At 44.7% G+C, this 25300-nt stretch overlaps 1 protein-coding gene across 1 annotated transcript in view; it reads right to left on the reverse strand.

Moving 5' to 3' along the window:
- The window catches only part of HPSE2 (heparanase 2 (inactive)), a 142730-nt gene that overhangs the window by 33319 nt on the left and 84111 nt on the right, over positions 1–25300 (reverse strand). Inside the window, exons 5-8 of the mRNA XM_075288067.1 lie at positions 22766–22937; positions 12858–12905; positions 2879–2972; positions 652–758 (exon numbers count right to left, since the gene is read on the reverse strand). Of these exons, the coding sequence (XP_075144168.1) occupies positions 652–758; positions 2879–2972; positions 12858–12905; positions 22766–22937 (421 nt within the window). The remainder of the gene's footprint in view (positions 1–651; positions 759–2878; positions 2973–12857; positions 12906–22765; positions 22938–25300) is intronic.

Genomic DNA, 25300 nt, shown 5'->3' on the forward strand with positions numbered 1-25300 from the left:
ATTGAGTGTACATAGCCGGTCCTAATTGCTCTGTATCCCTGTTTGGGGGTTACACACTGCCTGAAAAGTTGGTTTGCTCGTATACAGCAAGAAGTAACTGCTGTGGATTCCTGCTATTTTGTGGGGGACACCCCTAATAAAAGCTGGTTTGCTCGTAAATATAGCAGGAGGTAACTGCTCTGTATCCCTGTTTTCCACTGTCCATGGAAAGCTGGACCCCTGTCCCTGCAGTGTATAGCTCTGAGAAGAGCTGTTGTTGTTCTTCGGTTTTCCCCTGCCTATCTGAAGCTAAACTCTATCTAGCCCTCAGCAGATATGTGTTTCTCCCTATCTCTGACCGCAAATCTGGCGAATATGGCGGCGGCTGTTCTTATAGATGGGAAGTCACATGTTTTCGGCAGCCAATGGGTTTTTTCACTGCCTCCATTGTGGTAGTTCCTGTCCCACCTCCCCTGCACAGTTATTGGTGCAAAAAGTGTGCCAGGGAAGGTGGAGGGGACACAAATTTTTACTGTGTATGCCACATGGTATTCGATTGGGAACGAATATCTCAAACGGCCTGATATTCGATCAAATACCTATTCGATCAAACAGTGTTCACTCATCTCTAGCCATTACATCATAAGAGCCAGAAAAGTTTAATTTACTTACAGGAACCCTGCTGCATATGTATCGGATAAGTTATTTGTTCCTCTAGACCACGGCGCACCAACTCCTCCAAGCCAAACCTTCTTCCCTGGGGTATGTGTATGTACCACCTGTATAAAAAACACACAGTAGGGGTGTAAATTAAACAGGTTATAATAGGACAGTTGCCTTCTATAGATAGACCCACTTCCTGCTACACTGCACCAAATACTCAGCTGTGAGGGCCGTCTACTACCAAAAACTCTCTGCCCACATCCCAGACTTCATATCTGCAGACGAGAAGAGGAAACTCTACATCCTACTGGGAGAAGAAGAGGCCACTGTGGAGATCCCTGCCCAATACGTGTCCAGCTGTCACCAAACAAGAGGAAGATGAGACTCCACGGACTGTTATATTTATCCCAAAACACCCGCCCCGCCCCCCCATATAGCAGTCACCAACGAAGAGGAACACGAGACTCCACGGACTGTTATACCCCAAACCAACCGCCCCGCCCCACCTCCAACCCCCCCCCATATAGCAGCCACCAACGAAGAGGAAGATGAGACTCCATGGACTGTTATAACCCAAACCCTCCCCCATACCCACCACCCACCCAACCCAACGCCCCCCCGCCCACTTTACTAGCTTTGGCAATGCCAAATAACTATTCGGACGTGCCAATAACGCATTTTTGATTTGATTTGATTCAATGGCTGTATATAGATAGTTGGATTGAGTTGGACTGTTGCTAAGCAGCTTTTAATTTCTGAGCCATGTACGGACTCACGCACGAGTGGGTTCCCGATTTTTTAACGGAAGGTACTAGGGTGACACTTGGAAAACATTGGCGTGTCATTCGAGTGCCTTCCCTTCTCCACAGATTTCAACTGGGGGGTTCCTTTCCATTTTCACTGAGATTATTATGGAGCATGTCCTATCCTATCTGACCAGAGCATCAGCACCGATTTGGAAACAGGCTCAGGCTGCCAACTCAGTCGTGTGCATGAGGTCTTATATTTCAATATGCACCTCAGCTTCCTATATACAGGTACACTGTTTAATGTAGGGACCCCCTGCAGGAGAGGTCTTTTTGTAGATGAAGGGCTTAAACAATTTGGTCAAAGTAGACTAAATTATAGTAGTAATAATCTATCCTTGCACCCAAAGGGATGTCTTTGTGTCTCCAGTCACAGCAGATACTCCCCTGTTCTCTTATTTCACTATGTATTTAAAACCATTCATATTAATGATGGCCAGTCTGATAGAAATCCAACTAACGCCATCAGTGTGTTTATGGAGAACATGGGTCAGCAGTGAGCAGGGTGTGAATCCATCTAAGTGATCTGCATTGTATTGTATGTTCCCCTTAACTTTAACACTGCCAGAAAAGTGTCCTGCATAGGGAAGGAATCCCCCCCCCCCCCAAATTGGCATGAGCCTCATGGGTTTTTTTGCCTTCCCCTGGATCAACACTGTAGGGGATTGTAGGGTTATAGGTTGGACTTGATGGACTGATGTCTTCATCCAACCTCATCTGCTATATAACTATAGAAGACCAATGTTGGATTGCTGGAAATCTGAGTGCTGAAACCCCTGACTAATGATTAAAGAGAAAGGTTCCTGTGACTGAGCCCTGAAGCCAGGGGCCCGCAGGTCACCCTCACTACACTTATTGCAACTATAGGGGTTGCAGTGGCCACAGCTTTGACTGAGCCCTTAAGCCAGGGGCCCACAGGTCACACTAGGGCTGGATAAAGGTCTATAATCTCCTTTCTGATATCCCATGATAGTTAGCACTAGGTGCATTGTAAATGTATTGCATTTGCACCACCAGAGCACAGGGGGAAGATTTATGATACACAGCCTTCCACTGTCAGAAATGAGAAATTTACCTTTTAATGACAAAATAGCAGCTGGTCAGCTGCATATAGTCAAGGAGGGATTCTGTTGGGGGGCTGTGGAACAAAACGGGGCATGAGTACTATGTGGAGGGAAGGGAGGTGTAGTCTTCATGGTGATCTGGGCCCAGGAGGACCCAAACGCTGCTTTTGCACAAGGACCCATGATCTTATGTAGGTCTATAAATACTCTATGGAAGTGAAGAGGAATACCATGGCAGCATCTTCATTTCCTTAGTCAAACCCCCCACTAATTTATTGCTAAATTTATCAATTATCCAGAGAATAGCTCATACATGTTTCTGGCTGGAATACCCCTTTAAAAGGTCCTTCTAAACATATTACTAACTTTCTGAACTTTCCGGATCTGATCAGACAATGCGTCCAGCAGTCGAGTTTTCATGAAGTCCATCGCTTTACCGACCCGTCCATCAATGTTGTGACTAATAAAAAATAGACATAATATGTTAATTGCCTGTAATGTAACGCACATGTATGTGATGCAGTTCACGTGTGCGCTAGATCCAACGCCTCATCCGTACACACATGTAATAAATCAGTAAGTAAGGAGAGGCGAGCCAGAAGCCACAGGACACAGCGCTGGTGGGCAACCACAGATAAATATATGAGCACGAAATAAAGTGTGTGCAAAGTTATCCGCCTAATAACAATCCCAGCCACCGCTTACCGCAACTCAGATCTGTGACCATTTTACAACTAGAATAATATTTTCGCTGGACCTGAAGTGAAATCTGCCATATTGAAGTATTGCTGCCGAGGACGGGTTTCCCAGAAGCATAAAATTAAAACTTTACTACTGTTTTCATTGAAGAGGCTTTAGAAAAAGTATCAGGGGCCAAATGAATCATGTAAGGGAAGCGGGAGAGCGTTATAGGGCTATACTGAGAGACCGGGCTCTGATCTAGGGAACTGCTCAAGAGCGGATGTCCATCTTATACATAGAAGAGCGCCACCTATGGGACGGGCATTGATTGGGCCGGGGAGGTCCCATGACCCCCATTTGCAGAATTTATCTGGATTGACTAGGTCTCTTTTCACTGAAGTCTATGGAATAGAAATAGGTTGTGTTAGCAAAACAATGGCAAGTAAACGGAATATGCATTTTAGAGGATAGGGACAGTCACACTACCGTTTTGAGTGTTCATTGTTCTCCTCCGTCGTAGGGTGAGAGCCATGGGCTTTAAAGGGATTCTACCATTAAAATCGAATATTTAGTCGCTAACACATAGGAATAGTCTTAAGAAAGGCTATTCTTCTCCTACCGTTAGATGTCTTCTCTACGTCGTCATTTGGTATAAATCCTGGTTTTCGCCGGTATGCAAATATGAGTTCTCTTGCAGCACTGGGGGCGGTCCCAATGCTGCCAGAGAACTCTCCAGCGCCACCTCCATCTTCTTCAGGAACGGCCTCTCTTCAAGTCTTCTTCTGGCGCTGGGTTCAAACTTCTAGGCCTTGGGCAAAACAGACTGTGCATGCCCACCAGCCACAAGAAAATGGCCGCTTACAATACTGTGTAAGTGGCCATTTTCTTGTGGCCGGCGGGCATGCGCAGTCAGATTTGCCCTAGGCGTAGACGTTTGACCCCCAGCACCAGAGAAAGACGCGTGAAGAGGAAGTTCCTGAAGAAGAGGGAGGCGGTACAAGTGACTCTTGTTTGTGTTAGTGATCAGACCCCAATGCACATTCCTAATTACATCATGGAAGACAGATTTGCATATTCTTCCCATGGTCCCTTGCAAAGTGGAGTGCTAAAGGCTTAATAAGTCTCCACACACCTATATGGTGGTCTCTCCCTAAGGAGTGACGATATCCCCTTAACCCTGTCTAAGCCTCTCACCTCTACCAGGTTATAGTCTTCTCTACACCGGGCTGACGAGATGCAATAACATCGAAACGGCCGTCCTTGGTTCAGAGACTATACCTGGTAATAATCCCAGCATCATTGCAAAACAAAGGCCTCTTGGAAGGTCGAGCATGATGTTAAAGGGAGCAGCCTTTATTGGGTTATTTCACTGAGATTCTGTCTTCCTAATTACATCAGGGAAGACAGGCTTGCACATTCCAGTGAGCGCCCTCTATTGGTTTGCAACACTGAGGCACCTGACTTCCTAATTACATCATGGAAGGCAGATTTGCATATTCTTCCCATGGTCCCTTGCAAAGTGGAGTGCTAAAGGCTTAATAAGTCTCCACACACCTATATGGTGGTCTCTCCCTAAGGAGTGACGATACCCCCAGACCCCAATGAGTAATTATCCCCAATCCTGTGGATAGAGATGTAACTTGAAATAACCAGAACACCCCTTTAATCGAGGAAGTAGATGGAAGTAAAGGCGGGATCCATACAGACATGACTGTATTTTCCTCTGTTCTGTTACTTCTATAGGGATTTCGATGATATCAGGTCTAAGAAGCAGAAAGCCCTCCTCGGTGCAGACCCCTTTCATGTATGACCTATGACAGTCTACAAGCGCCAGCACCTCTAAGACATATATTTCAGTAACGTTGGCCAGTAAGCTTTCAACACGCAGCGTTCTGCAGCAGATTTCCTATGACTTCATTGTATGTGCAGGGTGTCTACATAGAACAATGCATTGCAATGCAAAGATGGCCTTCACAACTGGAGAGCGGAAAAGCGCAATCCCACAAGGAAAATTACCCCTTCGTCTTGCCAGCTTTTTTTTTCCTGCTCATTATTTCCCAGCTATTAAAACACGGTGCAGGATTTTTCAGAAGTCCCGCGTCTGATCAGACCAAACTAATTGACTTAAATAGAAACTCAAGACCTAATTTCGAGCCCCTGTGAGGTTTTCAGGAATGAAGCCGAGATCTGTTTATAATTCTTCCTTGTGGGGTGTCTGGATTATGTAGACCCCATGACCTGCCCCGAGGAATAAATCTCCAATCCAGGCGTTTCTATAGAGTCTGCAGATTTTACATGCTGATTTCTGAAAATAAAGAAGCGAAGCGTTTCTTGTAATTCTTGGGTCTGTTTCACACATTCAGTTTTGGCTCTTGTGGGAATCCCAATAACCCGGCCATGTGAGGGTGGTAACCTGTGCTACGGGGGATCGGATATCCATGGGCAATTTGCAGAATAAACCTTCTGTGCAGAGATCAATGAATGGATATAACATGCTTATACTGATCCAGCCTATAGCTACATGATTTTTTCCTACTGTGTTCCTCCGTTTGGTCAGCACCTTCTTTGTTCTCTCTGGTGCATGGACTCGCCAGGGTAAAAGTGAAGAAGCTCTTGTAACTTCTGCTGTGGCCTCCGCAGTCACATGTTGGGCCCTGATACGGTTCTCAGGGGGTTGAGAACTGGTGAACGGGTTTGTATGACGCCTAATAAACTTAGCCCCATATTCATTGAACTATTCCATGTCAGCACGACTCGGAGACACAAAAGAGTCCTTGTGATGGGGTCTATTACAGTCTGGATACACAGAACTAGTCTGCTCAGTCATAATATTTAGGTGACCTTTGTAGCGCCAATGTGTGTCATGGCAGCCAAGGCGTGTCAGACCATGTGCCATGTAGTGCATTACCACCAATAACCAGACTCGCACCCATGTAAAAGTGTTTTCATCTAACTCTTATGGATCTTGAATTGTAAAAAATGGAGAGTCCTCAGTAGTTGATAACTTTGGGCTAACTAAAATGATGACAGATTGCAGGCTTTTGAGGATTTTAGGCCTCTTCCTCAGGCCTCTTGCACATAGTCCATACAAAAGTACATGTCCAGCTAAACGATAATGAGGTCTAGACCCTTGTAACGCCACTAATGGTTTTTGACACATTCCTATGTTGCTTTGGTTTAATAGGTTGGTGACAAGACAATAATGGTCACATGGGGGTAACACAGTATCCCGATCATGGCAAACACAACTGGTGCAGATTGTGTCTGTACTACTACTGTGCCCAATGTATCAGGAGCTGTAATACATAGGTATACCCTTGTTCTAACACTGGAGGTCTGAGAAATATCGGAGCTTTCCAACCTCAAGATGGCGCCGCATGAGTGGCTGCCTCGATACAGAGCTCCAAGCTGAGAGCAACCTTTATCTTTCCTTGTCACTCTTTTTGTCTTTATTGTCAAGAATCCTCTAACCAAGCAAACTAGCACTATGAATTAGCAACTATAAATCGAATGGAAGATCCTGTGGAGTATTTTTTTTTTCCTTCTGGACAAGACTCAAGACCTGATTCAGCTGGAGTTTCCTGTGTGCACATGTGCCTGTTACCATCCCCCCATGAGCTAAGGACAGCATGGACACCATGAGGCAGACAAAGCTGGAGGAGAAACCTGCATGGAAGTGTGGACTACTTCTTCAAGGAGATGATTTTTGGTGTCTATTGCTGATGTGTGAAGATGCTACAGCTGACTGGTATTTCTTTCTATTACTGTGGACACGTGGGACTCTGTTACAGCCTGGGAACCATCACCCACCTACCCCAGGAGTTATGGAAGCTTGGCAAGAGAGAAGCACCCTGTCTACCTGGATGGCTTCAGACCTCTCTGGGTAGTAGAACACAGTGGTAAGAAGAAAGGAGGAGGAGGGCGGCTTGTGATGAAGGACATTTGGGGCATTTTTTGTGGTTAATGGACAATAGTGCTGATACAAGATACCGAACTATCAGCTGTGAGCAGGAGATCTCACCACCTACCAAAGGAACTGCCACATGTTATCATGATAGCTGCATATGTCCTCCACCTCTGCCTGTTATATCTACATGCTGTGCCCCCTCCTCGTGTCCTCCAACCACGGTCGGGCTGTATTATCAACATCACTCCGCACAGAGAACTAAATGATCCTGCAGTATGTCTGTGTTTCTTTCTTCTTAGTTGCTCTGATTCCTAGGATTTCTCTATCTGCCATGAGCTTCTATGTGTTTCTCTCTTGTTATATACTACTGTACCATCTATGAAACTGTATCACCGAAATCTCCCCATTGTGGGACTATTAAAGGATTATCTTATCTCTTATCTTAACCCTTTGAATGCTGTCACAAATAAAGGTAGAGTGAGCATCCGCTTTGTGGTGCAGTTGCTCTTTTTAGTGGTTTACAATTTTGGCCTTACACCCTCCACCATGTTCTATTTTTTAATACAGGATCCTCTCCTCAGTTTTATTGGTATTACCATCAATTAACCCTTATGTTGTTCCTCTGTTATTCCTCGGGCATGGTCAGGCAGGGTACAGTTGCAACCCCAAACTTAATTGCTAAAAGGAATAACAGTTCTCACAAAAAAAAAAAAAAAAATGAGGTTCCCGAATTTTTCCATAGTATTTCACTCTATCAGACATGTCAGAGAGCAGAGGATATGTAGAAGGACATGGCGATGATCATTACTGTCCGTCATGGCATCTTCTAGCTATTACTGAGGACTGAAATCATTTAGCCACAATCCCGCCGCTCAGAGACGTTCCCATAGTCTGACAGTTCCTTGGTCTACGTTGGGTCGGAAAATAGAAGATGGTTCGGAAATTGAGGCAAGCACTCCAGTTCAAGTTCCAGGTGCAAATATTTGCAGGGACCCAGGGGGAGACCTAGTTGTGGGGGCCAGCTGAGCGGAGAACAGCTGCTTATGGAGAATGTGATGTAGGAACGAACAGCCCAGCATTGTTACCTCGTACACCCGCAGCTTGTGAGACTGTCACCGGACCAGGCCGTATCCCAGAAGCTTAGGGTAAGGAGTCTGTATGGCAGTATTATAGGGTCGGGTCCCTTACCATCATGCAAATAGCAAAATATAGTCACTGCCAAGATACGTAGGGGCCCTATTACATATTTTGCATTGGGGCCCAGGAGCTTCAGGTTACGTCTCTTCCTTGCCTAGCCAGAGCTGGAGTGATTCGTTTGATAGGGTCGTTGTAGTCCTGGCCTATATCAGTTGTACAGGATTAGAGTAACACACCTTCTGTTTCATAAACAGCGCCTCTCCTGTCCATGGGTCGTGTCTGGTATTACAGTTCGGCTCTATTGAAATCACAGACAAAGCTGCAAAATGACGCCCCTTGCCATGTTGGGTGTCAGAGGTGCAATGGCAACCCCTTTTATTCCGTCAGTATGTAAAATCCAGAATATTACCTTCACGGGGTGTAACAGAGTAATCTGGAATATATTGAGATTGAGTCGAGGAGGGAGGTGAAGGTCACCGGAGAACGCGTCACGGCTGACTATACAATGGATTTCATCTTATATTCGGCTTCTTGCATATTTTTCTTTCCGCATATATGTTTATAGATCAGATACAAAGAAATTCTCTATAGAGCTGTAAATTACTTCTCAAGGCTGGAGAGAGAGATGAACGCTGGAGACCAACGCTATCTGCAGCCAACTCTATGGTGAGGAATGCTAATATGTCAGTTATAAGTGAGACGGATATATCCATCAGCGGAGTATAGACAGCACGGGGGCCGGTACTATACACATCTAAGTGCTGCCCCCTGCTGGAGGACCTGTACTGTACACATCTAAGTGATGCCCCCTGCTGGAGGACCTGTACTGTACACATCTAAGTGATGCCCCCTGCTGGAGGACCTGTACTGTACACATCTAAGTGATGCCCCCTGCTGGAGGGCCTGTACCAAACACATCTAAGTGATGCCCCCTGCTGGAGGGCCTGTACTATACACATCTAAGTGCTGCCCCCTGCTGGAGGGCCTGTACCAAACACATCTAAGTGATGCCCCCTGCTGGAGGGGCTGTACTATACACATATAAGTGATGCCCCCTGCTGGAGGGCCTGTACTATACACATCTAAGTGCTGCCCCCTGCTGGAGGGCCTGTACCAAACACATCTAAGTGATGCCCCTTGCTGGAGGGCCTGTACTATACACATCTAAGTGATGCCCCCTGCTGGAGGGCCTGTACTATACACATCTAAGTGATGCCCCCTGCTGGAGGGCCTGTACCAAACACATCTAAGTGCTGCCCCCTGCTGGAGGGCCTGTACTATACACATCTAAGTGATGCCCCCTGCTGGAGGGCCTGTACTATACACATCTAAGTGATGCCCCCTGCTGGAGGGCCTGTACTATACACATCTAAGTGATGCCCCCTGCTGGAGGGCCTGTACCAAACACATCTAAGTGCTGCCCCCTGCTGGAGGGCCTGTACTATACACATCTAAGTGATGCCCCCTGCTGGAGGGCCTGTACTATACACATCTAAGTGATGCCCCCTGCTGGAGGACCTGTACTATACACATCTAAGTGATGCCCCCTGCTGGAGGGCCTGTACTATACACATCTAAGTGATGCCCCCTGCTGGAGGGCCGGTACTGTACACATCTAAGTGATGCCCCTGCTGGAGGGCCTGTACCAAACACATCTAAGTGATGCCCCCTGCTGGAGGACCTGTACTATACACATCTAAGTGATGCCCCCTGCTGGAGGGCCTGTACCAAACACATCTAAGTGATGCCCCCTGCTGGAGGACCTGTACTATACACATCTAAGTGATGCCCCCTGCTGGAGGGCCTGTACTATACACATCTAAGTGATGCCCCCTGCTGGAGGGCCTGTACTATACACATCTAAGTGATGCCCCCTGCTGGAGGGCCTGTACTAGACACATCTAAGTGATGCCCCCTGCTGGAGGGCCTGTACCAAACACATCTAAGTGATGCCCCCTGCTGGAGGACCTGTACTATACACATCTAAGTGATGCCCCCTGCTGGAGGACCTGTACTGTACACATCTCAGTGCTGCCCCCTGCTGGAGGGCCTGTACTAAACACATCTAAGTGATGCCCCCTGCTGGAGGGCCTGTACTATACACATCTAAGTGATGCCCCCTGCTGGAGGGCCTGTACTATACACATCTAAGTGATGCCCCCTGCTGGAGGGCCTGTACTATACACATCTAAGTGCTGCCCCCTGCTGGAGGGCCTGTACCAAACACATCTAAGTGATGCCCCTTGCTGGAGGGCCTGTACTATACACATCTAAGTGATGCCCCCTGCTGGAGGGCCTGTACTATACACATCTAAGTGATGCCCCCTGCTGGAGGGCCTGTACCAAACACATCTAAGTGCTGCCCCCTGCTGGAGGGCCTGTACTATACACATCTAAGTGATGCCCCCTGCTGGAGGGCCTGTACTATACACATCTAAGTGATGCCCCCTGCTGGAGGGCCGGTACTGTACACATCTAAGTGATGCCCCTGCTGGAGGGCCTGTACCAAACACATCTAAGTGATGCCCCCTGCTGGAGGACCTGTACTATACACATCTAAGTGATGCCCCCTGCTGGAGGGCCTGTACCAAACACATCTAAGTGATGCCCCCTGCTGGAGGACCTGTACTATACACATCTAAGTGATGCCCCCTGCTGGAGGGCCTGTACTATACACATCTAAGTGATGCCCCCTGCTGGAGGGCCTGTACTAGACACATCTAAGTGATGCCCCCTGCTGGAGGGCCTGTACCAAACACATCTAAGTGATGCCCCCTGCTGGAGGACCTGTACTGTACACATCTAAGTGATGCCCCCTGCTGGAGGGCCTGTACTATACACATCTAAGTGATGCCCCCTGCTGGAGGGCCTGTACCAAACACATCTAAGTGATGCCCCCTGCTGGAGGACCTGTACTATACACATCTAAGTGATGCCCCCTGCTGGAGGACCTGTACTGTACACATCTCAGTGCTGCCCCCTGCTGGAGGGCCTGTACTAAACACATCTAAGTGATGCCCCCTGCTGGAGGGCCTGTACTATACACATCTAAGTGATGCCCCCTGCTGGAGGGCCTGTACTATACACATCTAAGTGATGCCCCCTGCTGGAGGGCCTGTACCAAACACATCTAAGTGATGCCCCCTGCTGGAGGGCCTGTACTATACACATCTAAGTGATGCCCCCTGCTGGAGGGCCTGTACTATACACATCTAAGTGATGCCCCCTGCTGGAGGGCCTGTACCAAACACATCTAAGTGATGCCCCCTGCTGGAGGGCCGGTACTGTACACATCTAAGTGATGCCCCCTGCTGGAGGGCCTGTACTATACACATCTAAGTGATGCCCCTGCTGGAGGGCCTGTACTATACACATCTAAGTGATGCCCCCTGCTGGAGGACCTGTACTGTACACATCTAAGTGATGCCCCTGCTGGAGGGCCTGTACTATACACATCTAAGTGATGCCCCCTGCTGGAGGGCCTGTACCAAACACATCTAAGTGATGCCCCCTGCTGGAGGGCCGGTACTGTACACATCTAAGTGATGCCCCCTGCTGGAGGGCCTGTACCAAACACGTCTAAGTGATGCCCCCTGCTGGAAGGCCTGTACCAAACACATCTAAGTGATGCCCCCTGCTGGAGGGCCTGTACTAAACACATCTAAGTGATGCCCCCTGCTGGAGGGCCGGTACTGTACACATCTAAGTGATGCCCCCTGCTGGAGGGCCTGTACCAAATACATCTATATGATACCCCCTGCTGGAGGGCCTATACTAAACACATCTATATGATGCCCCCTACTGGAGGGCCTATACTAAACACATCTAAGTGATTCCCCCTACTGGAGGGCCTATACTAAACACATCTAAGTGATTCCCCCTGCTGTCCCTTGCTTCATCCCATTTCCACCCATCATAAGAAAAATCTCTCTTAGGGCACATTCACATGACAGGGATCACTGACCACGAACTAGCTTTGTATTAATGGCCAGCACATGGCCTCACAGACATTAATGGATCTAAAAAACAATTAGATTTTTTTTGGGCCGAGTCACGGCTCCCTCAATAGACCCCATGTCTGCAGTCCTTGTACTCGACACAGCACAGGGCTGTTAGAAAACATGCAGTTGTGTGTTTGGGCTTCTAAAAATGAATGGGTGTGGATGGCAATTGCAGATCAATTGTATGATTGTGTGCAGGAGCCTTTACTTGTTCATTGTCCAGCAGACATAAGTGCATATTAATTCTATAGGTAAGAACAAGTCTCTGTTCACATTTGTATTGTGCATTGCTACAAATTTTGCCACATTTGATGGGGAAAAAAAAATAGAATAGTGTTTTTATTTTTTCACCAGCAAAGTAACAGAACCTGATGGACTCGTATTGATTGGGTTGTGCAGGATTAAAAAACATGGCTGCTTTCTCCTTGTCACATGACAATGCTACAGTCGGCCATGTGACCAACCAACATGATGTCACTTCTAAGAAGAAGAAGGAATCCGATAAGTTTTCTAATCCTGTACAACCCCGTTACATCCATCGTAGATCCCTTTGTAAATCTATATAATAATATTCAGCCATATGTAAATAATACAAAAAAAAATAAATCAGAATACCTACTGTTGCCAGGTAACTGCATCCACCGCTCGGCCCGCCACCTTCATAAAGCTGCAAAACAAGACACGATCCATATTAGGGATGGAAAAGTATTTTTAGAAAACTTTATAAAAATAAGTCACAACTAAGGTCAGACGTAGGATCAGGTACAGACAATACCATTGCAGTTATTTATAGCTATCCATCATAAATGATGCGGAAACATATTGTACGTGTTGTTATGGTCATTAGGATATCAAATGTGTTTATATTGTTTCATGTTCTAGTCAATAAAGGTGCAAAAAATGTGCATTTATATACTTTAACAATCTTACTATAATGTAACAGCGTGTGGTAGAGAAACACACCAGACACAGCGACCTCTGACAACAATGTATTTCTTATTTGGCTTCATCATATTTTGCAGCGCTTTATGGACATGGTCATTCACTGTCCCTTATAGGACTCACAATCTAATGAAGGGTCCTCAATAGACCTTAGACTGTCAGACAAGATAAGGACCGGCGACGTGATAGAAGGAACGTCTCCTCTAAGGGTCAGTGCACAGAGAATTTTTTGGCTCTGATTTTGACGCTGAATCTACTTTGGGACTGAGCCGGAATACGATTCCCAGGGGTCCAGTTCTCTGGTCAGTCAGATATTTGTGCTATTGTACGGTTATATTTCGATCGTCCATGAGAAGGTTCGTCTATGTGGCATTCGGGCAGTACTAATAGGGCATATGAACAGGAGTCATCCTGATAAAATAGGACAGAATATAATGGATCAATGTGGTCCCTTCAAGATCACAATAATGGGGATCTCCTCCATTGGGATAGATAGGTATAGGCACATGTGCAAACTCCATTCATCTCTCTGAGACTGTGAGTGCTTAGATATCGCCAACAATCCTATAAAATGAGAAGAAGTGGCCACATGCATCCATTTAAATTGGCGAGATTTGGAATCCCCATTTTCATGACTGATGAGTCCCAACAACTACAACCCTACCAGACACGTCCCCTATCCTCTCAGTACAAGATATATTTAATACATGGTACAATTCCTCGGTTTTTTTGCGCCAGACAGGAAAGGTTTGCAGACAATGTTTTCACCAAAACAGAATCTTCTGTGATTGTAAATAACCAATCCATGGTCAGGTCTATATATATATATATATATATATATATATATATATATATATATATATATATATATATATTTAGATTATGGTCACAAAGGCAAAATAAAAGAATTAAAAATCCCACAAATGTAAACAGGATTACTAAGTTTCTGTATTATAGGCCAAGTACACCACTAGATTTGTATCTCCTTTTACTTAGAGCCGTACAGAGATTGTCACGTCCACATCAGTCTCTATACCTAATGGTTGTACCAAATATCTTCATATCTAAGTAACAAAATCAGGTCTATGGACAAAGGTCGGGGATCATCAGAGTTATTTTACTTGATACAGTATCAGTCATTTTTTCTCAAAGGACAGAATAGGAAATGTGGCCACACTGGAAGAGTAATGGCCGCTCTCAGCAATACAAGGGCGTCTACCACCACGTAAATCTCTTCTAAACCTCTTATATACCTGTTAGTGACATGGGGAACACATCTTTATGTGTCAAAGTGAAAACTTGCTGTTAAGAAAATCAGTTCTTAATATATATGGAGAAGTTTGGTACATGCTGTGCATAGCTGTATCCATCGCAGCGCCTGTTTTTGCCTGTGCTTGTTGCAGGTATAAGCTAGCAGTCTGTGTTTGGTGGCCACTACAGGTACAGTAAATGGACATGACCTTGCCCCATTTTGGTGCTGTGGAAAAGATGCTTTTCTAAAGACACGGCATCTTCATTTTAGCTGCAGAGATGTTTATGTTCGGCTGAGGCCCCATGTTGTGGAAACGCAGATTTTGTTGTTGCAGATTTTGCTGTGTTTTTTTGAACCAAAGTCAAGAATGGCTACAAATGGAAAGAGAAATATACAAGTTCTTATACTTCTACCTTCCGCTGCATATACTCCCGGCTTTGGCTAAAAAAAAAAAAAAATGCAACAAAAAAAGCTGCGCCTTTGCAGTGTGGGGCTTTAGCCTAAGGCATCAGCGCATTTTTTGTTTGCGGATTTTGCTGAGTGTTTTTGAGCCAAAGTCAGGAGTGGATTGAGCAAAAGGTAGAATAACTATATCCTATATATTTCCCATTCCTTTGGTAGCCATTCTTTCTTTGGCTCAAAACACTGCAGCCAAATTTGCAACAACAAAAACTGTTTTTCTGCAACGTGGGGCTGAGCCTTATATACTTAATAGAGGAAGAAAAAACAAAGAGAAAACAATGAAAAACACTGGGGAAGGGGGGGGGGGGGGGGACAACTTTATTTTCGCTACAGGGAGCCTTAGGCCCGGTTCACATCTGCGTTTGGTATTCCGTCCAGGGAGTCCACTCAGAGATCCCCCGAACGAAATACCAAATGCATTGCGAACTGAAAGCACACGTATCCCATAGACTATAATCGGGTCCGTGTGTTTTCTGCGCAGTCTCCACACGAGTCATGTGGACAGGAAAGAAGTTTATGACGTACACTGCAGGAAACACACAGACCCCATTATAGTCTATGGGGTCCATGTGCTTTCAGTGCTCACCGCTTGTCCATGTGTTCAGTATTCCATTCAGGGGGCCCCCAAGCGAACGGAATACGGAACGCAGATGTGAACCAGGCCTTAGCCTAAAAGCAGTGTTGGTCATAGTATACTCCTAAGGCTTCAGTCACACCCTAGGACTTTTCTACCCACCGGTTTCAGGCTGATTATAGTCCATGGGATCCGCTTTTTAATTCGAAAAGGTTTCCATTTTTCTGGTCCGAAGAACAGAAATCCTAATGCTAGTGTGAACACAATGAAATTAATTATACTAGAAAAAAATCTCAATTCTAGACTCCAAACGAATAACAGCACAGATACAAAGAAGCCGTTTTCTTCATACATTCCAACCACATGCAACTTTGTTACCACACAGAGGTCATGAAATATTGAAGCTATAATGAGCGTCTATGAGCATGCAGTACGGTGTTAGCTATAGGCTCTTCATGCGATACATCTAGTCTTTACAATAAGATAAAAGTACTTACTTGTTACTGATGTTCTCCGCAGATCTACTCTTTTGCACATTTCCGCACTTCTGTAGACCTGGCAACCACTGTGCAGACTATGAGTGCATGTGGACGCATGTGTCTGTCAACATCAGCCCCTTTTCCCCCAATCGCGTTGATCCCATGTTACCGTCTTCAGTTTCACCTTTGACCGGCGGTTGGACCAAGGGGATCTGAAGATAAAGTGGAGTATGTTGGGTAAGTGCAGGTTTGTAGAGATGATCAATGCAGAGAACATCAGTCACAAGGAATCATATACAGGGAGATCGGAGGAGATTATAGAGGCGATTCTAGTAGGAGGCGTCTGAACATTTACCTGGACGGATCAACTCATGGCCAAGATGTCCGAAGAGGAAAGATAAAAGTATCTACAGAGGCTTCAGGACTTGGCGGCTGTTCTACAAAGACAATTGTATTTGCATTTCTTCTCTCAATGCCGTCTCTTAAGCCAACGCCAGAAATGGATCCAGTATAAAACCTCTCTTTAGATTTCTTATCCCCCCCCCCCGAATCTACTCCTGGCCTTGGCTCAAAAAACAGCATCAAAAACTACAACAATGCCATGTGGTTCTGCAAGATGGTGTCCTTGTATAGGCGGCACCGTATATGTTCCATATGGGACAGAGAGAGCCAGGCGGTATAGGGGAGTCCTATAGGCAATGCTGCTAAAATCTACAGTACGGCTAGTCCATTGACAAGGATCTGTGATGGGTAGACGTACAGGTTGGCTATCTATAGGTGGCACTAGAGACACCTTCTGGAGGAGGTAGAACTTACAAACATATGGGAGATAGAATACTTCGTAAAAGTGGTTTCTCTCTCTTTGATATGTATTTTAGAGATAAGTTTGGTTCTCTTACTGGGGCTATAGCTATACACATATATTACCTGCTGCCAGAGCCTGCACCTTGGACCCCTCCTGTCCTGGGACCCTCTCAGTAACCTGCTGACTTGCTCTTTCCTTAGACTAAGGGCCCTCTCAGCAATGTGACTGGTAGTCGGGCCCTGGCGGTGGTAATTTTGGCTTTTACCTCAGTGTAAACGTGCTGAGGCTATGTAGAAAACGCAGATTATTTCTTTCTACATGATGTCAGGCTCCGAATCCAATGTATTCATGACATACAGCGCCCCCGCCCCTCTGCTGATGATTGACAGCTTCCTCTCTATACACAGAAATAGGGATAAATCTGTCAATCAGCACATGAGAGGCCAATGAAGCTGGCATCTAATGAATCCATTGGACTCCTGCCTCTTAGCGTTAGCATCGAGGTATGACCAGTAAGTGCTGCACATTCACACGTAAGTGGCAGAATGTTAAAATAACTATCACTACGCAGCATAAATGCTTATATATAGCCTTTAAGAAACCCCCTTGGACTGTCCTACACATAAGTATTGGACTTCCCTACATATAAGTATTGGACTGTCCTACATATAACTGCTAGCTGGTACCCGCGACTTCGTCTGCTGTGATTGTAGCAGTGGGTATATACAGGCGTGGGTAAGGTTTTCGTACTGTGTATAAGGTATGGGATATGAAATGTAACTTTGTATCTTGTTTTTGCTGTAATTCTGAGAGCACATGAGACTTTTGTGATTAATGTAATTTGTATTTCAGCTGCTATACGGTGTTGGTATAAACTGTACATAGTGTCTTTGGGACAGAGGTATTACAAGTGAATATACTTCGATATACGACATTGTATGATTTGTTATTTTCCGCCAGTACGTGTACATTTTGGGCACAGGATACTCTTGAGCAAGACACAAAGTCTGGCTCTGTGCATGACAGTTTAGTAACTCCATGTGCCTCTTATTAATAACAATTAACTCCATCATGTCCCTCACATTAACCCTTGTGTAAGAGTTACTGATATGTGAGAGACTTGGAGGTAATTATTAAGTATCTTCATTATTGAGGTCTTTTATTAGTCCCTCCATATGTCTCACATATTAGTAACCTTTATATGAGTCACACAGGGGTTAATATGAGGGACATGATGGGGTTTATTCCTATTAATGTGAGGAACATGGAGTTACTAAGACTAAACTAATAACCCCAAATGCCTGACATTAATGAGAACAGTAATCCTATGTACCTGTGTGTTTTTCAGTGTCACTTTGCTAGCAGCTTCCTCTTCTCCTCGGGGAATGTTTGCAGGGTGCAGACCACTATAGCAGGCACAGACCTGAGCTATTAAGCTCCACCCCCTGGGTTTCCTGCACCCCTCTCAAAGGGGAGTGTCCTTATGCCTCAGTTCTAGCAGAGCACTTAAGGGACGCTCCGACTTCATTTAACTCTTGCAGGTCCTGTGCTGCTGGTGTGCCAGTGAAATATGGCAGGAGTGCCACTCTTGGCACGTGTGCCAGGGGTTGCTGACCTCTGCTGTAGAGGGTAATATGAATTTTGTGGCTTGCTATGGTCCAAAGTGTGTGAGATTGCAGAGATAGTGATGTGAGTTTGGGTTTTGTGGGGGTCCTGGGAAAAACGTATGTGTGCTATTGTGACGAAAAGTAGCCTATTGCGCAATCGAGTGTAGTGACTATGTTTGTGGAAAATTTCAGCCAAATCGGTCGAGCGGGTTTTGCGTGATTGAGTAACAAACATCCAAACACACAAACCCACAAACATCCAAACTCACAAACTTTCACCTTTTATTAATAGGATTGGACTGTCCTACATATAAGTATTGGACTGTCCTACATATAACTATTGGACTACCCTACATATAAGTATTGGACTGTCCTACATATAACTATTGGACTACCCTACATATAAGTATTGGACTGTCCTACATATAAGTATTGGACTGTCCTACATATAAGTATTGGACTACCCTACATATAAGTATTGGACTGTCCTACATATAAGTATTAGACTGTCCTACACATAAGTATTGGACTGTCCTACATATAAGTATTGGACTGACCTACATATAAGTAATGGACTGTCCTACATATAAGTAATGGACTGTCCTACATATAAGTATTGGACTGACCTACATATAAGTATTGGACTGTCCTACATATAAGTATTGGACTGTCCTACATATAAGTAATGGACTGTCCTACATATAAGTAATGGACTGTCCTACATATAAGTATTGGACTGTCCTACATATAAGTATTGGACTGACCTACACATAAGTATTGGACTATCCTACACATAAGTATTGGACTGTCCTACATATAAGTATTGGACTGTCCTACATATAAGTATTGGACTGACCTACATATAAGTATTGGACTGACCTACATATAAGTATTGGAGTGTCCTACACAAAGATATCGCAATGCGGCAGATTAAATGACTAAAATATAAAAAAAAAAAAAAAATTGTAATAAAATCTGTAAAATTAAAAAAAAAAAAAAAAAAAAGCTGAACAGTTTATTAAATAAAGTGGTAAAAAACACAAAACTTCTACCTATCAGGTATCTCCTGCTACAGCTTCTACTATTAGTCACAATTTACACTAGAGTCTCATCTGCATTCTGATTTCTGTTCTTCGGGTTTGCTTGGGGTTCTGAAAAACGGAAACCCAATCCACTTAGAAAGTTGTTACCAACAGGAACCTGTGGGCCCCATAACTATAATGGGGTCTGCAGGGTTTCTGCCCCAAAAAATAGAGAAAAAGTCCTGCTTCCAGAATTTCTCTCTGCATTTTCCTAGTGGAGTCAGGGACAGAGACCGGGTGCAGGTGTGAACTTGGCCTTAGTGTGGTAAGAGAATGTAGAATATAAGTTTTGGACAGGAGAATAAGTGCTAAGTGTAATGCACCAAAAAGAGAGACCAAAAACCAACAACCTAAAAACTTCACACAGTAATATCAGTGGGAGATTTACAATGTTATGAGCCAAAACCTCACTGTGCTATGAGAGTCAAAATGGAGAGCGTCTTTAAAGGGTTAAAAAGTAGAGTCTGTATCGTCCAAACGAAGTCCTGGTCCCGCTTGGTAGAGGTCAGAGGACGTCTATGGGTAGTCGTGCAGGTCGCTCAGTCATCAGCTTTGCAATGTTTGACAGCGGTTTTACGAGTAACAAGTCAGGTTTATGGGCGACGTTGCAGTGATGACAGTTTCACTTGGACTCGGTACTAAATCTTCTCAGCATGTGACCATATATTAATATGAGCATATTGTAGACATATGGCAATTATTGATTCTGTGGATCAGGGGTGTAACATGAAGCCACCGGGCTCTAAGGTAAAATTTGTGGCAGGGCCCCACCTATCATATTGGTATATTGGTGTCTGGGTCACCTTGTAGTCCTGTTTTACATTAGATTAGTATCCACACTATACCGGTCATGTACAGGGGCATTCCAGGGTCAGCAAATAAAGCTTATTTATGGTCATGGTGTCAGATACACTTTCTGTATCTTATGGTGATACGCCAGGGTGCAATATCTCTGCTTGCTGTTATGCAGTAAAATTACGTTCACATCTGCACTGGAGTCTCCAATGGAGAATCTGCCAAAAATTGGAGGAGTAAAACGTCTTATACAGAGTCTCTTTCCTCCACCAGCTTCAGTTTAAAAACAATGGACACCTGACAGACCCCATTATAGTCAATGGGGTGTCCCGGGCTCTATGGGTAACTGCTTTTTTAGTGGTCCACCTCTCCATTGGTCGGATCTGAACATCAGAAAGCAATCTTAGTGTGAGCCTAGCTTAAGACCCTTCACTATGGATGACAATCTGACAGTCTGGACATGCAATGGACGCAGGGGCGTGCAAATATAACAATCCACGCATCGGCGTGTCCAGCCTGGTGTTATTACAATCTATCCCTTTATAGTTGTCCATACATGCAGATGTGCAGGGAATCTAATGCAATACATGGGCTTTGTTGCATACTTTTACTCAATGAATTCCATGAAGAAATCCGCAACAACTATGTGACCATTCCTCAGAAGACGATACGGTGCGGTCAGTTCCTGCAAAGGTGTAAAGGTGAGGTTTGCTCCAGTCTCATCCACTTTTCTATCCAAAAATCCAGATAGAAAACATTGCAGTTTTTGTAACATAACGTCATACTTTGCACCTCAGCTAAGGGATGTAGAAGGATACAAGGGGAGACAATGACAGATTACATTGTAATACATCACAAGCCTATAGTACAAACTTTCTAAGGTTTATTTGCTATATCCACAGGCAGCACTCCCGTGTTACATAATGCATCATGACAAGAAGCCTGTTTGGCCAGTAAATACAGAGCAGAGGCTCTAAAGCAAATATTATTAAGAAGTAAAGATGGCCGCCTACATCTGCCAGACAAGTGATTTGTGGCTTCATTACTAGAGTAATAAACATCGGCCTTGGGATCTCTGTACGGCAATAAAGTAGAAGGTAGAACGGGTTAAGAACTGGATGACAGATCGCATTCAGCAGAGCTCACTTCGCTGCAGGAAACTCGGTAAAAGTGACGGCGTGGATCAGGCTATGGACGTAGAACCTAAAGTGTAAAAACATTAGATGGGACCCCTGAAAATAGGCTGATCATGGGGGGTCCTGCTGAAGGGAACCGCAGTGCTGAGTTGTATTCTAGAAGGGAACATGCTAGAAAGTGTTACGTTCTTCTACAGCGCCACCAAAGGGCGGATGAAGCACTGCACGGTAGTCATAGATTGTTAGTAAGCAAATTGCAGCTGCATTCAGTCACATCCAGGGATATCCTGTTCCTAGTATTGATGGTCGATCCGTAATATAGGCCACCAATATTAGATCTAGTAGATCACCTGTATAAGACAGCACGGCTCTGTATTGTTTAAATTCCAGGAGCCATGCTGCTCACTTTCCATACAGACTGTAGTGGTGGGTGTAGGTACTGCAGCATTGTCATACAGACTTCAATGAGTGAGTGAGCGGCGCAGCTCATGGTATGAAAACATTATGGAGAGCTGCACAGGTGATGTATAGGGGACCCAGGTGTCTTCTATGTATATAGACTGTATACACATTGTATAGATAACAGGACAGGTAAGACACTTCTGTAGCCGCCGCAGGAAGCAGCTCCACACCTCAGTAAATCTGTAGGCATTTAGCCAGTCCCCTTCCTCCAGACCGGAGGATCTTTTACCATCTGTCACCACTTGTGAATTACCAATATGAATCCGCTGGCCGCTTAAGTGTAGAAATAAATGACCCGACTTCTTCTGCTTAATATGTAACCGGAGGATTTGTCGCCGTCATGTAGGGACAGGTTCTCCCTTTGATCACCTGATCACGATATATCTGATTATGATGGAACCGATGAAGAATAAAGACTGATACAACTCCGACACCAACTGGGGTTTATTATAGAAACGATCAGTCAATGTAACAAAAACCTACAGCAAAGAGGTGTGAACACATGTAAGGGACTAACAATAAGCTGATCAGGAAGTATCCTCTTTGCTGGGACCTTCCATGATCAGCTGTAAGCGTTCAGTTTCCCTGCAGCGCCACCACAGGGAACATGAAGTATTACACATTGCTCATTCCAATGAATATGTTGGGTCCTCCAGAGCGACAGACACTCTTTGTAACCTTTGAGGATCCTGATCAGAGGAGTCCATTAGCTCAGAATTCCTTAAGGGGTTTATAAACCGGACAACCCTTTATTTGCTGGATTATCAATAAGCAAAGGCACACAAGGTTCAAACTTGCGCTGGGCTGTCCATTGTTCTGGTCCATAGTTTGCAAGGCTTTAGTGCTATATAAATATATATAGACGCTAAAACAAAAATCATCCATACCGTGCTGTTACTTTATACCGCATGATACAATATTCAATACAAACCTGTCGAGTAGCGCTATGACGTTCTTCTTTGGTCGTCCAATGTTAGGGCCGTACAAGTGCGCTCTGGAGTACGTGCGGATGGACTGCAGCAAGCTCTTCAGCTGCACATAATCCTTCCCCAGCTGACTGCCATTGACAGCCCGGCTGTTTAGGGCCCGGTAATTGTTGGGTTCTGTAGGAATAATGTGATATGATCAGCCATAACATTTGTGTCATACAAGTAAACATTCAGCTTTGACATTGATGATAAACTGTATTACATCAATGACTATACGTAGTGTATCATCTATAGGATCGCTTCACAAAGCGTATGGAGAGGGGAGGGGCCGATTCTCCTCACGGCTTACACACAATCGTACTTTAAGAAAATAAACTGTCAAAGTAAGATGGATGGAAGGAGTCCAGATTCTCAGGAACAGGTGTCTGTTGGCCAATGTACGTTGTGGTTATTTTTCTTGGTCCTCGGCCCCGATCTTTCCTTCACATGAAAGAGAAGTAACGGAATGAACGGCATTCTCCTCCATAACCTTTCCTGCCCTTCTGGTGTGAAGCAAAACAACCTGACAGATGTGGAGGTGATATTTCATGGCGTTTGCAAAGGTTTCAGTACTCGGAAGAATTCCACTTGCATATCATTAATATCTACAGAAATATTGCTGGTTGGTTTAATATAAGAGGATACAAGTGACCATCTCTTAAAGGGATCTCCCTCCAAAGACACTAATGGCGTAGCCACAGGGCAATCCACTAGATAACTGACTTCATTTAGGTTTTGTTTTTTGTTACAGCTCTTGATGTATTCGACTATTATTCCCACATCCACGTTTTGTTCATGGCACAAACTCTTGGTCACCAAGTCTCCAGACAATGTAATCTCCTTTCACAGACCATGCAATTTTGGACCAAAATTATCGCACTGTAATTAAAAATGTGGCTGCTTTTTAACTGAAAAACCTCTCCAAAGTTCCTGCCACTAGGTGTCTCCCTTCTAGCTCATTGGAAGTTCACTCCTTGTTACCCAAGGTTTGTCCATAGATTAGATAAGGAAGATCACAGTGAGTGTAGGGGGAGGTTCTCACAAAGCGAATGGAGAGGGGAGGGGCTGATTCTCCTCACAGCTTACACACACATCTGCAAACTGATACTCTGTGCAAAGGACTGAAAATTCTGCACATCTCACAAAGTCAGAAAGGTTTTCTATATACTTATATCTACTTTTGGCTGCTTGGATGGTCACAGATGGGATATTATCCGGAGACAGCAGCAGCTTTACTGACTATGTTCATAGATTGTTTTTTTTTACTGTGTTTTAGACACTTGCCTGCAAATATTTATCATGTATTTGCCCTGTATTTACCATTTAGTATTCCTGGATCTCCTATATTATGGTTACAGAATTGTTTTGCTATTGTACAGTTACTCCTGGCAGAATGACAAAACACCATCATTAATAGGTAGGGAAGCAGCACCGCACCTCTCATGAGGCGACCTGAAGCGACCGCTTCAGGCGGCGCTATGCCAGGGCCCCAGTGAGGGCGGCATTTTTGCTGACCTAAGCCAGTCCAGGACTCGCTTAGGGTCACCGTCACTGATCAGTGGATTGGGGAGGCCACTGAAGCAGCGCTGCTCTAGCGGCCTCCCTTCACGCTCAGGCAGAGAGCAGGTCCTCTCCGTGCCTGCTCTCTGCCTGTTAAGACGCTCGCTCTGCTTGACCCCGCCCCCTTCAGATCGGCCCCACCCCTCCTCCGGAGAGGAGGGGGGGGGGCGGCTTTCTGACGTCTGCCTCAGGCGGCAGAAATGGTTCACCCCTGTAGGGAAGGGAGCAGCCTGCTCCAGCTGTACAGACCCACAGCCTGAGAGAAAAATGTAAAATGTGCCGCAGCCATAATGTGATTATTAGCAGCATAAAAAGAACAAGAGGACCTCGTGTATGAAGGCTTGTACAGTCATAGGACAGACCGAGCAGCAAGACCCTACACAGATTTCAACTTTTCATGAAAATTTTTAGATTTTTTTATTTTTATATATTTTGTTTATTTATAAGTTTTTCCTTTTTTTTTTTTTTTTTTTCAACTAATACAGATGAGTACCCAAAATTTTTGTTTTCTCTGAAAAACAAACCCTTTTAGGTGGCTTCAAAAAAAAAATGTCTACCTTTCTCTCCTGCTCATTACAATGGGAATCAAGGAGAGAGTTTTCCCCAGCTTTTTTTTTATTTTTATTTTATTTATTTAGGCGTCATGTCTAAATCAGGCAGATTCGATCTTGCAAATCCTATATGAAATGAGTTGCTGATTTTTCAAAAAAAAAAAAAACATCCTACATTCTGTTTGGAAAAAAAAAAAACTTACCTTTAAAAGGGATACATTTTTTTATTATTATTTTTATTTTTTTTAATAGTAGAGCCATAGAGGATGTTGCATGCACCAAACTCCAAAAAAGGAATTTTTGTGTTATGTTTCACCCCCGACCCTGCAGTAGGCCTAAGAAAATGGATGTTTTTCCCCCCAAGTGTTCCTTTAATGTTAGAAAATA

Source organism: Leptodactylus fuscus, chromosome 10, assembly GCF_031893055.1.
Source record: "Leptodactylus fuscus isolate aLepFus1 chromosome 10, aLepFus1.hap2, whole genome shotgun sequence".
Lineage (NCBI taxonomy): Eukaryota > Metazoa > Chordata > Amphibia > Anura > Leptodactylidae > Leptodactylus > Leptodactylus fuscus.